The 13,222-nt window shown below is 41.1% G+C and overlaps 1 protein-coding gene across 7 annotated transcripts in view; it reads left to right on the top strand.

The window, feature by feature from the left end:
* sif (still life) overlaps window positions 1-13,222 on the top strand; it is an 85,528-nt gene that overhangs the window by 5,505 nt on the left and 66,801 nt on the right. For 4 of the 7 annotated variants that reach the window (XM_043209631.2, XM_043209630.2, XM_070279871.1 and 1 more), the window contains 5 exons: window positions 630-997; window positions 1,075-1,499; window positions 2,506-2,674; window positions 2,740-2,988; window positions 3,075-3,204. In XM_043209631.2, the coding sequence (XP_043065566.1) occupies window positions 630-997; window positions 1,075-1,499; window positions 2,506-2,674; window positions 2,740-2,988; window positions 3,075-3,204 (1,341 nt within the window). Of the gene's footprint in view, window positions 1-629; window positions 998-1,074; window positions 1,500-2,250; window positions 2,308-2,505; window positions 2,675-2,739; window positions 2,989-3,074; window positions 3,205-13,222 lie in introns of all 7 variants that reach the window. The other 3 variants (XM_043209629.2, XM_043209628.2, XM_070279872.1) reach the window with 1 other exon arrangement.

The raw sequence follows: 13,222 nt of genomic DNA, 5'->3' as shown, positions 1-13,222 counted from the left end.
AGACATGCACAGGGAGAAACTGTCACGATTTGGCTAAATAGTAACTTAATTAACTGATTTTTGTCAGGCGAGATTTTATTTTCGTTACAATAGGGGTTTTATAATGGTAGTTTATGAGGTTCATAGTCTGAATAGTAATTATAATAGTACTAAAAATAATACTAATAGTTTAGGGTTATATATTGACGAATTAGGAAGTTTATTGAATGAGCTTTTCGATTATCTTTCTTATCCCAATTTAACAAATACGTTTTAAGATATATGATCCAAATAATAGAGTCAATATAAGAGGGTATTACATTCCAGACTCAAAACCTATTATTATCTAAACTTGAGAGATAGAATTTATAGGAAATTATCCTTATATAGACAATTTAAACTTGGAATATCAAGAAATAATATGATAGAAATAATTTTATGATAGAAATATTAACTAACCCCCTAGTTAGTTTTATTGAAAACACAATTATTTGAAAAAGCTATTATTTTAGATATTCCCAATGATTTTAAAAAAGTAGAATACAATTACCTCTGAAATTAAAGAAATAAATTATAAAACCCCTAGTTTTCTGCGAGTATTCTCACATAATCACCACTAACATAATCCACCCACAACCCACTATCTGCAGACACGCGATGCGCACTCGCACGACATGCACCAGCATAATGTCATCAACAACAACACCCGGCGGAAGACGAAGAGCACCGAGGACATGAACGTGGACACCAGCACCCTGAAGCGCATGCTGAAGCCGATGCCCAGCACCGAGTCGCCGGTGACTTCGCCCGAGATGGGCCGACGGCGCTACAACTACTACAACGCGAACGCGGCCCAGACCCTGGGCCATCCCCCGCACATGCACCAGCACGGCATGGCCATGGGCATGGGACCTGGTGGCGGTGGTGGCGGCGGAGGAGGAGGCGGCGGTCATCACATCATGAACAACAACACAATGGGCCGGGCCAGTGGTCAGTCGTCGCGATTCTCTGGATCGAGGTGGGTGTTTGTGGCATTGCTTTCCCCAAAAACGATTTCCTCAAAAATAATTTTTATTAATGGAGGTTCGTCCCTAGGTCTTCCCATGAAATTGGACGCGGTTATCCGCCGCGTAATCTCTACTTGGAACTGGAGCGGGAGAGGAGCTGCATCGAGGGCTCCCCGCCGTCGGACAACGTGATGTTCGACAACCAGTGCTATGCGACCACACCGAGCTCCAGCAACGGCAACTCGGACCAGGATCAATCCTACGGACAGCAGCCATCCTCTGGCCCCCATCCCGGACAACAGCAGCCGCAAGGACCGCCGCCAAGATCCTCGCGCCACCAGCACCACCACCAGCAGGCCCCCAACGTCACACCCACACCCGGTAGCCCCACATCCCGACTCCTGCTGGAGTACGAGATGCATCTGAGGAATACCCTCGCCAAGGGCATGGACGCCGAGTCCTACAGTCTGCACACGTTCGAGGCTCTGCTCTCGCAGAGCATGGAGAATCTGGGTGAGCTGTGGTTACTTTCCCGGATTCCCGGATTGGTTTCATTCTGGTTCAGTTACTGACCTTTTTTTTCGTTAGAATATTACTTGAGGTTTTTTGACTTTTGTTCTTGTTGTTGTGGTAGCTGAACGTTTTGTTCTCTTACTTTTCGCCTTTTTACGTATTCGATACCGATACCGATTCCGCTTGGCTTAATTGAATTTTATTCTTAATTAGCTTTTGGATAGTGAAATTCACCCGGAAACGTAACAGCCTAACCGAGTCAGTCAATCACTTAGTGGGTGGTACGGGGTGGATTCCATTGAAATCGAACCCAGGTCGGGGGCCTAATCAAGTGGGTGAACTTTTCGGGCCAGGTGGAGTGCACGATAATCTGATTAAACGGAAATGAGAATGTTTAGCGCAAGGGAATGTTGTTAAGAGTAGGGTTCTGCACTTGAAAAAAATTGTTAAATATATACTACTTCTAGATATTAATGGGGAATTGCTCAGAAAATTGAAAAAGAAGCTTGCCTTGCTACCCAAACTATTCCCTAATTTTTATTCTTAATATCTAAATAGATATTTTTGCTAAATATAATATTTAGTATGTTACTTTATTTATTTTTATTAACTAAAATAAAATGCTAATTATCCACCTCATACCATATAAAATGCTCATCCATTGCTCTCCTCACATTGCCCACCGACACATCAACAACCAACATAACTTAAACAACAAATAACAACCAACAACCACAACAATCTTCATCAGAATTCGCTGAAAGCCTACCCGGATCGAACCAGCGCAGCCCATATCCACTACGTAGGCGTAAGTAGTTCCATTCAATCCTCCCGATCTCTTCCAGATCGCGTCCCATGATACTCGTTATCTATTTCCAAACAAATCGATTGCATTTGCTTGCCTTAGATCTTGGAATGTTTTAAATAAGGTTTTTCATTTTAATTATTAAATTATAAATACAGTTAATATTATTTAATATTAAAATTATGTTTTTATTTCCATTAGCAAATGCAAAATCTTCCACATTGCCATTGCCACCGCATCGGCCATTATCCACTATTCGGGATAAGGAAAGGGATCGCGATCGCGATGGCTACTATAGTGATCGAAATGAGTTGATACGCGAAAGGGAGCGGGAACGCGATCGTGGCTATCTCTCAGATCACAATGCCAGGTATCCAAAGACTACAATCTTATAATCCACTCCATCACATCACTAATCATACGAATTTCATACAGTTTCTCCAACTCACGATGCGCCTCTTGCATTGGCGAATCGGCCCGGGCCCAGTGGTTCCGCCACTCGGACGGCTGGCGTTCCGGCAGCTCCACCATCGGCTCCGGTTCCGGTCACGGCATGATGGCCCAGCAGGTTCCCGGCTCCGGGCACAAGCGTTCCCCCTGGGATTCGCTGCCATCGCTGCGTCAGGACAGCAGCCTGAACGATTCGGGCTACAAGAGTGCTCGTGCCGATTCTCTAGAGCAAAGGTGTGTGTTCTTTCTACTCACTATCGAGTCCTTCATTCGAAGCATTATCCATTCAGGACTATAACATGAATTTTTACTTCCTACAGGGCCGAGTTTATACGACAGGATAGCCTGCGATCGGAGTATCTAAGCGATCGCGAGTCACGCTACGGAATTGTTCAACAGGCTTCCATTGAGAGCACCGATTCGAGGATGTGCTATCTGACTTCATCAGAGGTGAGTGATTGTTCTTTAAAGATCCTTAAAATGTTTGTATTTTTTATGTGAATGTGAGGTACTTGGAAAATGTTAGTTTTCTAAAATTCAATTAGACATAACTCTGCTAATAATGGTCCTGTCTGCAAATGTTATACCTTCCCGATCTTAGGTCTTCGAGTAGTATCATTCTCAATCAAATTCTGGCAAACTTAAACCTGAGTCATTTTTCGAAATTTTTCAAAGGGGTAACATCACATTTCATCACATTTTTGACCAAAAATTGAGTGAAATTTTTTTAAATTTATTTTTCTAATCTTTTGATGCAGTTTGGAGAGGAAAAAAGCTCTGATTCATACAAGGTATTCCGTTTTAGAATCGGATACAAAATGGCTAAGATATTTATTGAAAAGTGTATGAAAACCTCTGATTTTGGCCTTATTAAAAAATGGCTATAAAGTTTTTCCACTTTTTCAATATTTTCGATGGAAAAATGTGCATAACTCCGCCAATATTACACAGATCCTTAAATGTCATACTTTCCCAATCTTAGATCTCAGAGTACAATAATTTTCAACCAAAACCTGGGTACAAAAATTTTGTCCCATTTTTTTCAATTTTTCCAAGGGGTAACATCATGATTTTAGCCAAAAATTGACCAAAATTTTTTTTGTTTCATTATTTTAATCTTTTGATGCAGTTTAAAGAAAAATAGAGCTCTGATTAATAAATGATACTCCGTTTTTGAATCGGATTGGAAATGTCTAAGATATTCATTAAAAAGTGAATAAAAAACTTACATTTTTGGCCAAGAAAATTGCATAAAATTTTTCCCCAAATTTTCAATTTTCGATGAGGAAAAATATCCATAACTTGATTAATATTTGGCAGATCCTGAAATGTCATACCTTCCCGATCTTAGAACTCTGAGTAGAATAATTTGCAATCAAAACCTGGCCACAAAAATTGTGACCCATTTTTTGCAATTTTTCGAAGGGGTAACATCATGATTTTAGCCAAAAATGGACCAAAAATTTTATTGTTTCAGTTTTTCAATCTTTTAATGCAGTTTGAAGAAAAATAGAGCTCTGATTCATAAATGGTATTTTGCTTTTGAATCGGATTAGAAATGGTTAAGATATTCATTAAAAGGTGAATAAAAAGCTTTTATTTTTGCCAAGAAAATTTAATAGAATTTGTTCCCAATATTTTTAATTTCTGATCAAGAAAAATGTCCATAACTGGGGCAATATTTGACAGATCATAAAATGCCATCCCTTCCCGATCTTAGAACTTTGAGTAGAATAATTTACAATCAAAACCTGGCAACCAAAATTTTGAGCCTTTTTTCTTAATTTTTCAAAGGGGTAACATCATGGTTTTGACCAATTATGAAAATTTTTATAATTTAATTTTTTTTTATCTTTTGATGTAGATTGAAGAATATTAAAGTTCTGATTCTTAAATTGTATTCCGTTTTGGAATCGCTTGCGAAATAGTTGAAATATTCTCTAAAAAGTGAAAAGAAGGCTAAGGTTTTTAGGCAAAAAAAAACAAAAACATTTTTGAAAATTTAACTTTTAAAATATTACAATTTTAATAAAGCGAAAAATGACTTTCAAGCATACAGATTCAGGACTTTAAAATAATTATTAAGTTTCAATATAAGGATTATCTTTTAAATTCCTCCACAAACTATAGTCACCATGACCTCGCCCTCTTAAACATTACCTTCTCCTCCCCCTCGAGAAGAAGCTGAAAATATGTCCATCCAAGTCTTGCATTATTTACTCAAAATGGACTCCTCGGAAAATGTAATTTCCCACTCCCTCAGAATGCAATTTCTTCAACCGAATGCTGGGCATTCGTCATAAGCCAGCAGCACATCCGACATCAATTTCTCAAATTCAAATTCCTGCCTTTGAGGGGGGACGGGCTGGCTCCTGTAACCCCTAACCCATAGGTACCCCCACCCATCCTGTAACTGTAACGGTAACGGTAAACTGTGCTATTTATAGAGAGGCAACTGGGTCAAGAGTAGCAACAGTAGACTGTAAACCGTAATGGGAAAGTGTAACAGCAGCAACTCCTCTACCTTTGACTGTTAGCCATAACAGATCTGACGGCTCTGTTACTAATTCTTTGATGATGAATATACATATATATATGCATTCAAATAAATATATATTTATGTAGGACCCTATAGGTGCATAATACACACACATAAATATATATCCTTATTCAAAGCCGAAAAGCGGCAAGCAGACGAGGAAGGGAAAGTCAACTGCAGCATAAATGATATTTTTAGTTGCAGCCCCAAAGCTGACCCAGTTTGCGTTGATTAAAAACAAACTACCGTACATACACCGACTCAAAAATATATATATATATGTATATATTCAAACACCTAGAGAGTGGAGGAAAATGGCGCACACTCCTAGCCTCCAAACAGGATGTAATGCCAAAAAGGGAAAAGACCCCCAAATACTTTCTCTTTTTTTTTTTGGGTGCACTTGCTGGTTGCACGACGACGATGATGTATAGTTTTGTGGCAGATGAAGAATGATGATGATGATGAAGCTTTTTTTTTGCAAGCCTTGCTTGACAAGCCGGTTCCGCCCTTTTGTGTCGTAGTGTGTGTGGGCGTGGCATGTGCATATTAATTGGCCACTCAAGAAATTTGTCTAGTTAGTGTCCAAATTTATATGTTGCCTTGACACTAATGAGTTTTGCTAGCCATCTTGCAACTCCCACAGTGGCAGTGGCAGAGAGTTTCCATTGTTACACTGACACACAAAAGCATCCGCCTCCTCTGCCCACTGGATGGGCTTTTCCATCGTTTCTGCAGCGGCGCATGCGCTTTGGCTCAAGCTCTCACTTGGCTTGAAGGAGGAAGGGCTGCCGCCGCCATCTCGCTTCCAGTCCATTCCAGCTGCGAAAGCTTCTCATCCGGCAGCGCTGCTGGCTGGCTGAATGGCTGGCTGGCTGGACTGCCACTCCGCTCCGCTTGCCGCAACTGCTTTCCGCTATACGGCCGTGCTCTGCTCTGGCCTGCTGTTCTGTTCCGTTCCGTTCTGTTTTGCTGCTGCCTGGCTGGCAGGACGACTAACTTTTGCTCTGTCGTTTTATAATCAACCGAAAATTCGACATCGCATCCCCGACCTGTGACTGTGCGACTCCGGCTGAGACTGCGACTGCGAATGTCCTGTCCTGGTGTGTGTCCTGTTGGAGTACGTGTGCGTGAGTGTCCGTATGCGTATGCGTGAGTGTGTGTGCGCGTGCCAGATTTGCAATTTACGAAAATATTGCAATAAATAAATGAAACGTTGCAAGACCTACAATCCAACACCACCACCGAAATACTAAAGCATACTACAAAAATACTGAAAATTGTGTATAAAAAATTGTTTTAAAATTCAGCAAAAGAACGGCTGTAACGGCACTGCAATTTTCTCTCCTACATGTACACTCTATTGCTTAATGTGTGTGTGTGTGTGTGAGTGACGCTCAAAAGTATGCAACGTGTGGAAAAATTCGCTTTATTGCAATTTTGTTGAACGTGAAAGACAGGCAATAGCAGCAAAAGCGGTAGCAACTAAACAAAAAAATAACAAAAGACTTAAAAAAGAAAAAAAAACAGAGCTTCATCAGGCAACAAGAAGAACTCAACGGCGACAATAATAATAACAATAAAAGGAGCTACAAGCACGTTAAGCAAGTAAATGTCAATAAAAAAAAATAAAACAAGAAAAAGATTGAGTGTGTGTGTGTGTGAGAGGGGGTGAGGGTACTGGTAGGGTCGTAGTGCTTACGATTTTATGTGTTTTTGTGTCAAGCTGCGATTAAACGCTTTGTTAATCTCCCCGAAGACCCCCGAAGAAGCTCAAGCAAGTGCCCGAAAAATGAACCCAGGCAACCCAGCTCATTTGTCTCTTTGCCAGCCATTGGCATCATAATAAAAATAAAACTGTCACAAACACACACACACACACACATAGCCGAGACATAGGCCACTCGAACACGCTCTTCCAAACACACTTACATCGGCACACGGTGCGTATGCGTAATATCACGCATACGCCATGGATGTCGTTAGACAGAAATCTCGGCCTAGTGCAGTGCCAGCGTACGCTTTCAATTAGTCTCAAACTACACAAAAATAAGCCGTCCCCCGTCGTCATGGCACCTCTTGGCCAGAATTTGGCCAGAAATAGAGCAAAAGTGGTCAAATGCGATTAAGAAGAAAGCCACGTTTTCTTTGCCTCCAAGTGTGTGTGTGTGATGTTGTGTTTTGATAAGACCCAGCCAAGTTTTCTATTACAAATGTGTTTGTGGCCGGCGGCAATGTTTGTGTTTGTATTGGTGTTGGCCACTTTGTATGGCTGCCCCCAGGGGGGAGAGATGGCCAGAAAAGGGGTAGCCATTGATAAATTCCAATGAAACGAGGATTATTATGATGGCGATAATGCGGAGGCCATTAGATAAATTGTCTGCTAATGGCAGGGGTATAGAATCCGATACCCACCCAATCCATCCAATTCCCTACTGATGACTGAGTTCTCTCTTAGCCAGGCCTCACTGTAGCTGCAAAAGTGCTGGGCAATGTTTAAATAATGTAATCGCCAGCTGCCAGCTTTAACATGCCGCTGAAAGCTTCATGAAAGCTTTTCTGTTAAGTAACCGGCCAGATGTTGTTTGGATATGGACAGGATGTGGTAGGGGACACAGTGCCACTGGGTGTCCTTTGAGGGGATTTAAAAGCTTTGCGCTGTCCACAGGATGTGGGCGGGGTGATGCTGCCGCTACTGTTAAGCTCCCAATGAGCCCCTGTAATGGCAGAGTCTTGTATGTATGTTGGTTTTTTTTTTTTTTTCGGGTGTCCGTGTGCCAGTTGATGAATTTTCAAGAGAGTTTTCACTTTGCACCCCCTCCCCATCCCTCTTAATTGTGCATTTTTGATACAATTTTCGTGTGCACACTTCATCACCAGAAACGGACATCATTACGAACTGAAACTGAAATATTGAGAAGGGAACTCCGGGCAGAAGATGCCTCATTGAGCAATATTTTTTAGGAAAGGACTAGTTGGCAGGACCTCTACTCCCAAATAGTTGGCCTGCAGAATTTTCTGCTGATGATATAATTTGACTAAACTGTCAGATCATTGTGTGCATTCAACATTTTTTATTTTTTTCACCAGCACTCCGACAAACTTTTTATGACACTTTGGCAGGCGAAAAGTTTTTTTTTTATAAATTGAATGATAAACTTTTGTCCTGCCAGCACTTGGTATTGATTACAACTTTTGCATTTGCCATTCAGCTCGATTGGCTTAATGAGCTTGCATAATTTAAAGTACTTGAATATTTACAATATTGACATTCACTTTATTTGCATTTGGCTCGGTCGGCCCCCCGGGCCCAGGGCTTCGTAAAACCCAAAAAGGACTCTCTCCCCGGACAGCTCGCGGCCATTCAAATGATCAATCAAATTGATTAATTACCCCCCCATAAGGCCAACACCAAGAACAATAACAATAACAACAGCAACCAGCAAATTGAACACAATTTTAAATGCGTGGCAGGACATTAATTTATGCGACTTTGTGGTTTTTCTGACTGACACCCAACACCCTACCCACCAAAAAAAAAAGAACGAAGCTCCCTGAGACAAAAAAAAAAGGCAACCGAAGACGAAGAGGATGACATTCATTAGGCCAAGAACAGGGGGCAATCGGGAGGTCCCTTTCAGGAAAGGAGGAAGACAAAAAAAAAAAACTGTGTAAACACATAAGCCACTTTGGCCAGTTTTGGGATTCAGAGCCGTAGGATGCTTTCAATTTTATCCTGTTTGCGGGATGGCTTTGCTCATTAGCTTTATGTTCTTATCGGCGAGAGATGACTACGCTCCGCTGCGTGGGGAATTCCCTTTTTTAATTTTGTTTAATTTTCATTTTCGCACCTTTTTTTCTACCGTAGCTCCCTCTCTGGCTGATATCATTAGGCCAAATTGATGAGCCCGCGCTGCCAAACAGCTGAGGCCAAAAAAACAAAAGCTGGAAACTTTTTGCTGCTACCTTCTCAGGTGGCCCGCCCCCTTTTCCAGGCTAAATCATTTGGCACAGAGCATTTCAACCAAATTGCAGCACAGTCGGGCACAAAAAAAAAGGGCCAAGACAAGCTGGCAGCGTAAGAAAAAAAAACGACCAAAGACTCAGAACTCAAAGTAGAGATGTTCAGACGTGGAAATTACAATTTGGCTGAAGACGCAGCACAACCTCCGACCCTTTGCAGAAAAAAAACCCCTCTTGACATTCCATTGACATTTCAATAAGTGAAGAAACTAATTTTTGTATTACAAGCTTCTTGGGGAAAAAGTTTCTCTCATCTTGAAACTATCGCAGGCGGCAGGAGGCGGCAGGACGAAAGGAAAGTCCTGGCAAAAACTGCAATATTAATTTGCAGCGAGTGCATTAAGGCGGGAGAGCGGCCTGGTGGTGGTAGTCTAGCACGGGCGGCAGGATACGGGGGTGAAAGAAAGTCTTCTGCTGCTGTCAGCGAAAGTTGGACGTGGACAGTTGGCCAAAGTATTTGACACAAAAATAACAGTTTTCTTATTTGCCGCTGACCAACGAACTGAGTTTTTTTCCCCATTTAGTTTTCTAGTTTTCCCAGTTTTTTTTTTTTTGTAGTTTTTTGCCACGTATTTCTGGCTCAAAGTTTGGAACTAAGTTCCATCCTCTTTTGGTTTTTTTTTTGTGTGATATTTTCATCTCCACGCTAGATAGTTAGACAGCAGCTTTGATACTCTGGGCCATTGGCACGCAAAAAAAAAGGGACTAGGAGAAAAGGACTTGTCATCCCAAGTTTACGCCACTCACGCACTCAGTGGGAAACATATGAGATCTTGTATAAAAACGATGAGGAAATTATTATAATCTAATGTGGTACAAAGTGAGAAGCAATTCATCTTCAGAAAGGTTTTGCAAGAAACTAAAATTTTTTAATAAATATAGAATTAGTTTTCCGTAAGAATCAGTTTTCTTTTCGTAGAACTTATATTTTTAAGAAAGATATAAATCATAGGGTCTCTTAATATCTTCAAATACTTTAAAGACCTTCTCATTTGTTATCCTTAAAAACTAATATCCTCTCGAGTATCAAACTTTAAAATACAATATATTATACTCTGGCACTTCCAATTCATCAAATTCCAATGAAATATGATTTATTTTTATGATTTATCTCCCATTTGGCAACATCACCTTGAAGTCCTTTGCGATGTCCTCTCCTTAGAAACATCCGGCACAATGGCAGTGGAAATCCCCTTAGCTGGCCACCATATGTATGCCATATCTGGCATGAAGTGCGGATATAAACTGCAGCTGCCTTTCGGTTCAATTCCATTCCATATTCTTTTTTTTTCTACACTTTTTTGTAGCTGCTGCTGCTGCTGCCATCTTCGCTGCCAAATGACATTATGAAATGCTAAAAGCCTTGAGCCAAAAGTTGTCCAAGTACCAAAGCCGCTAGTGTGGGTTCTGGTTTAGCCCAGAGAACCCCAGGACCTAAAAAAAAAAAAAAGAATCCACGAGCCCGAGTTCAAAAGGAGAGTGGGCGAGAGATAGTGGGGGAGGTCCTGCTGCTGCTGCTGCCTTGAATTCATTTTCATTTTTCGATAATTCTTTGGCTGCCTTTTGGCCACATCATGTGTGGTGTGTGTAACACATGGCCCAAAGTGGGAGTGGTCGCTCTTTTAACTGTCTTTTTATTTTTGGATTTTCTGCGGTGGCCAAAAGCAGCTCAGAGCATTCCGATGCTGGCTTATGAAATTTAAGCGCCTTTGCCTGGCAACCGAATATGTTGAAATCGGTTAAAGGCTACCTGGACCTTGGCCTGGACCTGGGGCTGGGCCTACTTTGGCATAATTTAGGAGGATCTTTTAACAAACTCGCAATGAGATGATGCACTCGACGCCTGGGCGCCTTTTTTCAAAGGGGATTTAAAAACACTTACACAACTTTTCACTCTCTCGCCCAGTCCTTACGGCCTTAAGTACCTCAGAGCTGGAAAATAAAAAAAAATAAAAGAAAGCGGAGAAGTTTCAAGCCCCTCTGGCTCGAAAAAATACAGAAATAACCAAGTGCAGAAAATGTAAACTTTGCACATGCTTCGAATGGAGTTCTCCCTGGTCCTGTCCCTGGTCCTGGCCATTTGCAAAATTTTCTGATATTTAAATATCAGAGAATTCATATCTTAAATGAAAGCAAATGATGGGGAAAGCAAAACCAACAAAGATTTTCATTTCGGCACTTTAATCGAGAAATACTGAGAGTCGCATAAATAAAAATGAGAAACAAACTGAAGTACAGAATTCCCGAAATGAAAACCACGTAAGATGATATCATACAGAAAAGTTAAAAAAAAAAATAAAAGAAACATCAATGAACAATCACCGGGGCTGTGTGTGGCTGGCAGGCAGGAAGAACTGCCTGAAATTGGGCAAAAGGATATAGCACTTTTGCACATCACACCCCATACAGGGCCTTGCTCCTCACAAGTGCAAATCAAGTTAACCGAATAAAAAGCCGCTTCCCGGCTGCCATTTGGCTTGTTTCGGCAGGTTCTCCATTTTTTTTCTCCATTTCTTACATTTATTTCTTTCGCCTCTTGATTTCTTCCTTCCTGCTGTGGAGGAGGAACAGGTCCTGAAATGGCAAACGATGTCGTTCCGTTTCGTTTTACTTGCCTTTGCATCCACATCCACAGCCATGTCAAAAGATTATACTCGCGCAGTCATAAAAAATAATAAAATGTGCAAAAAACGCACAACTACAGGGGGTTATACAGGGGGGGGTAGAACTTGCCTGCTTGCCTCACCTGAGTGAGCACACCTGGCCCACGTACGCATTTTCTTTGTGTGTAACATGTAAATGTCGTTTCGGCATTCGCGCATTTTAAGCTGCCAGCCAGCCCACAACTGCTCACCTGATGAGGCAAAGGGGTAGTGTGTGTGGAAAGTGGAAAGCGACCTTCTTCACCTCGACGACGGCAGTTTCTCAGGCCTCATTTTGGCACCTCGACAGCTTTCCACCAACCCTTCTTCCGCCTTCTTTGGCTTTTGGCCCCCGTAATTGGCATGTGTTCAGCATTTTGTACATTTTTCGCACAGTTCGCAGAAATGCCACGCCCACTTTTGCCACCCGCCCACTGCTTAACCTCCCAACCCTCCCCGCCGCTCAGATTACCTGGCCGGGCAATGGGGCTAAAGATATGAATATAATTAAATGTTACAACTACATATTTGCATCTTTTATGAAACGACGTTTTCTCTCACTCGTCCTTAAAGTGTGTCTTGTGTAGGTGGTTTGTCCTTTGAGGTGTTTTTGGGTGAAAGCGACATAAAGCCATCAACTAAATTGGCCAAAAGGAAGCTGGTAGGAAGGAAAAGAGCGATGGCCCAAACTTGAATTCCATTTAGCCTGCTGGGCTGGCTGGCTGGCTGTTATTGTTGTTGGCCAACAATTAAGGACAATGACAGCGCCAGATTAGGTCCTTAAGTTGCAAAATTAAGTTGAAATTGAAATGCCCGAGATTGAGTTACCCCAGTTACCAAAAAAAAAAAGAATGAAGAAAGTTCTTAATGAGGCCAGAGGGCGGAAGAATTGCAGTAGTCGGCGAGGAAAACTCAAATGAAAACTATGGAGAAAGTATATTCAATTCTTGCTGATTGTGGAGAAAAAAACGAGTGAGATATTAATTATAATTAAGTATGAAAAGTTTTTATTTATTTTTAATTAGAAGGGAAATGTAAATTTTATAAAGGTGGTGAGAGATTAGGTTTATAATTCTAATCACGTATGAAAATAAAAGAACTTGTACATAGGTGGGTTTGAAGAGGTTGGGTTTCATAAGTTATTCTTTTACAAATGTTGTCTTTTTTGTAAAGAATACAATTGCTAATTAAAAGATATTTTACATATTTGCGAATAATAATAACAAGTAGGTATAGTATATGCAAATTATTATAGCTTAAGGAT

This window comes from Drosophila bipectinata, chromosome 3L (genome assembly GCF_030179905.1).
Source record: "Drosophila bipectinata strain 14024-0381.07 chromosome 3L, DbipHiC1v2, whole genome shotgun sequence".
NCBI lineage: Eukaryota > Metazoa > Arthropoda > Insecta > Diptera > Drosophilidae > Drosophila > Drosophila bipectinata.
This window is presented reverse-complemented; position numbering and strand designations above follow the sequence as displayed.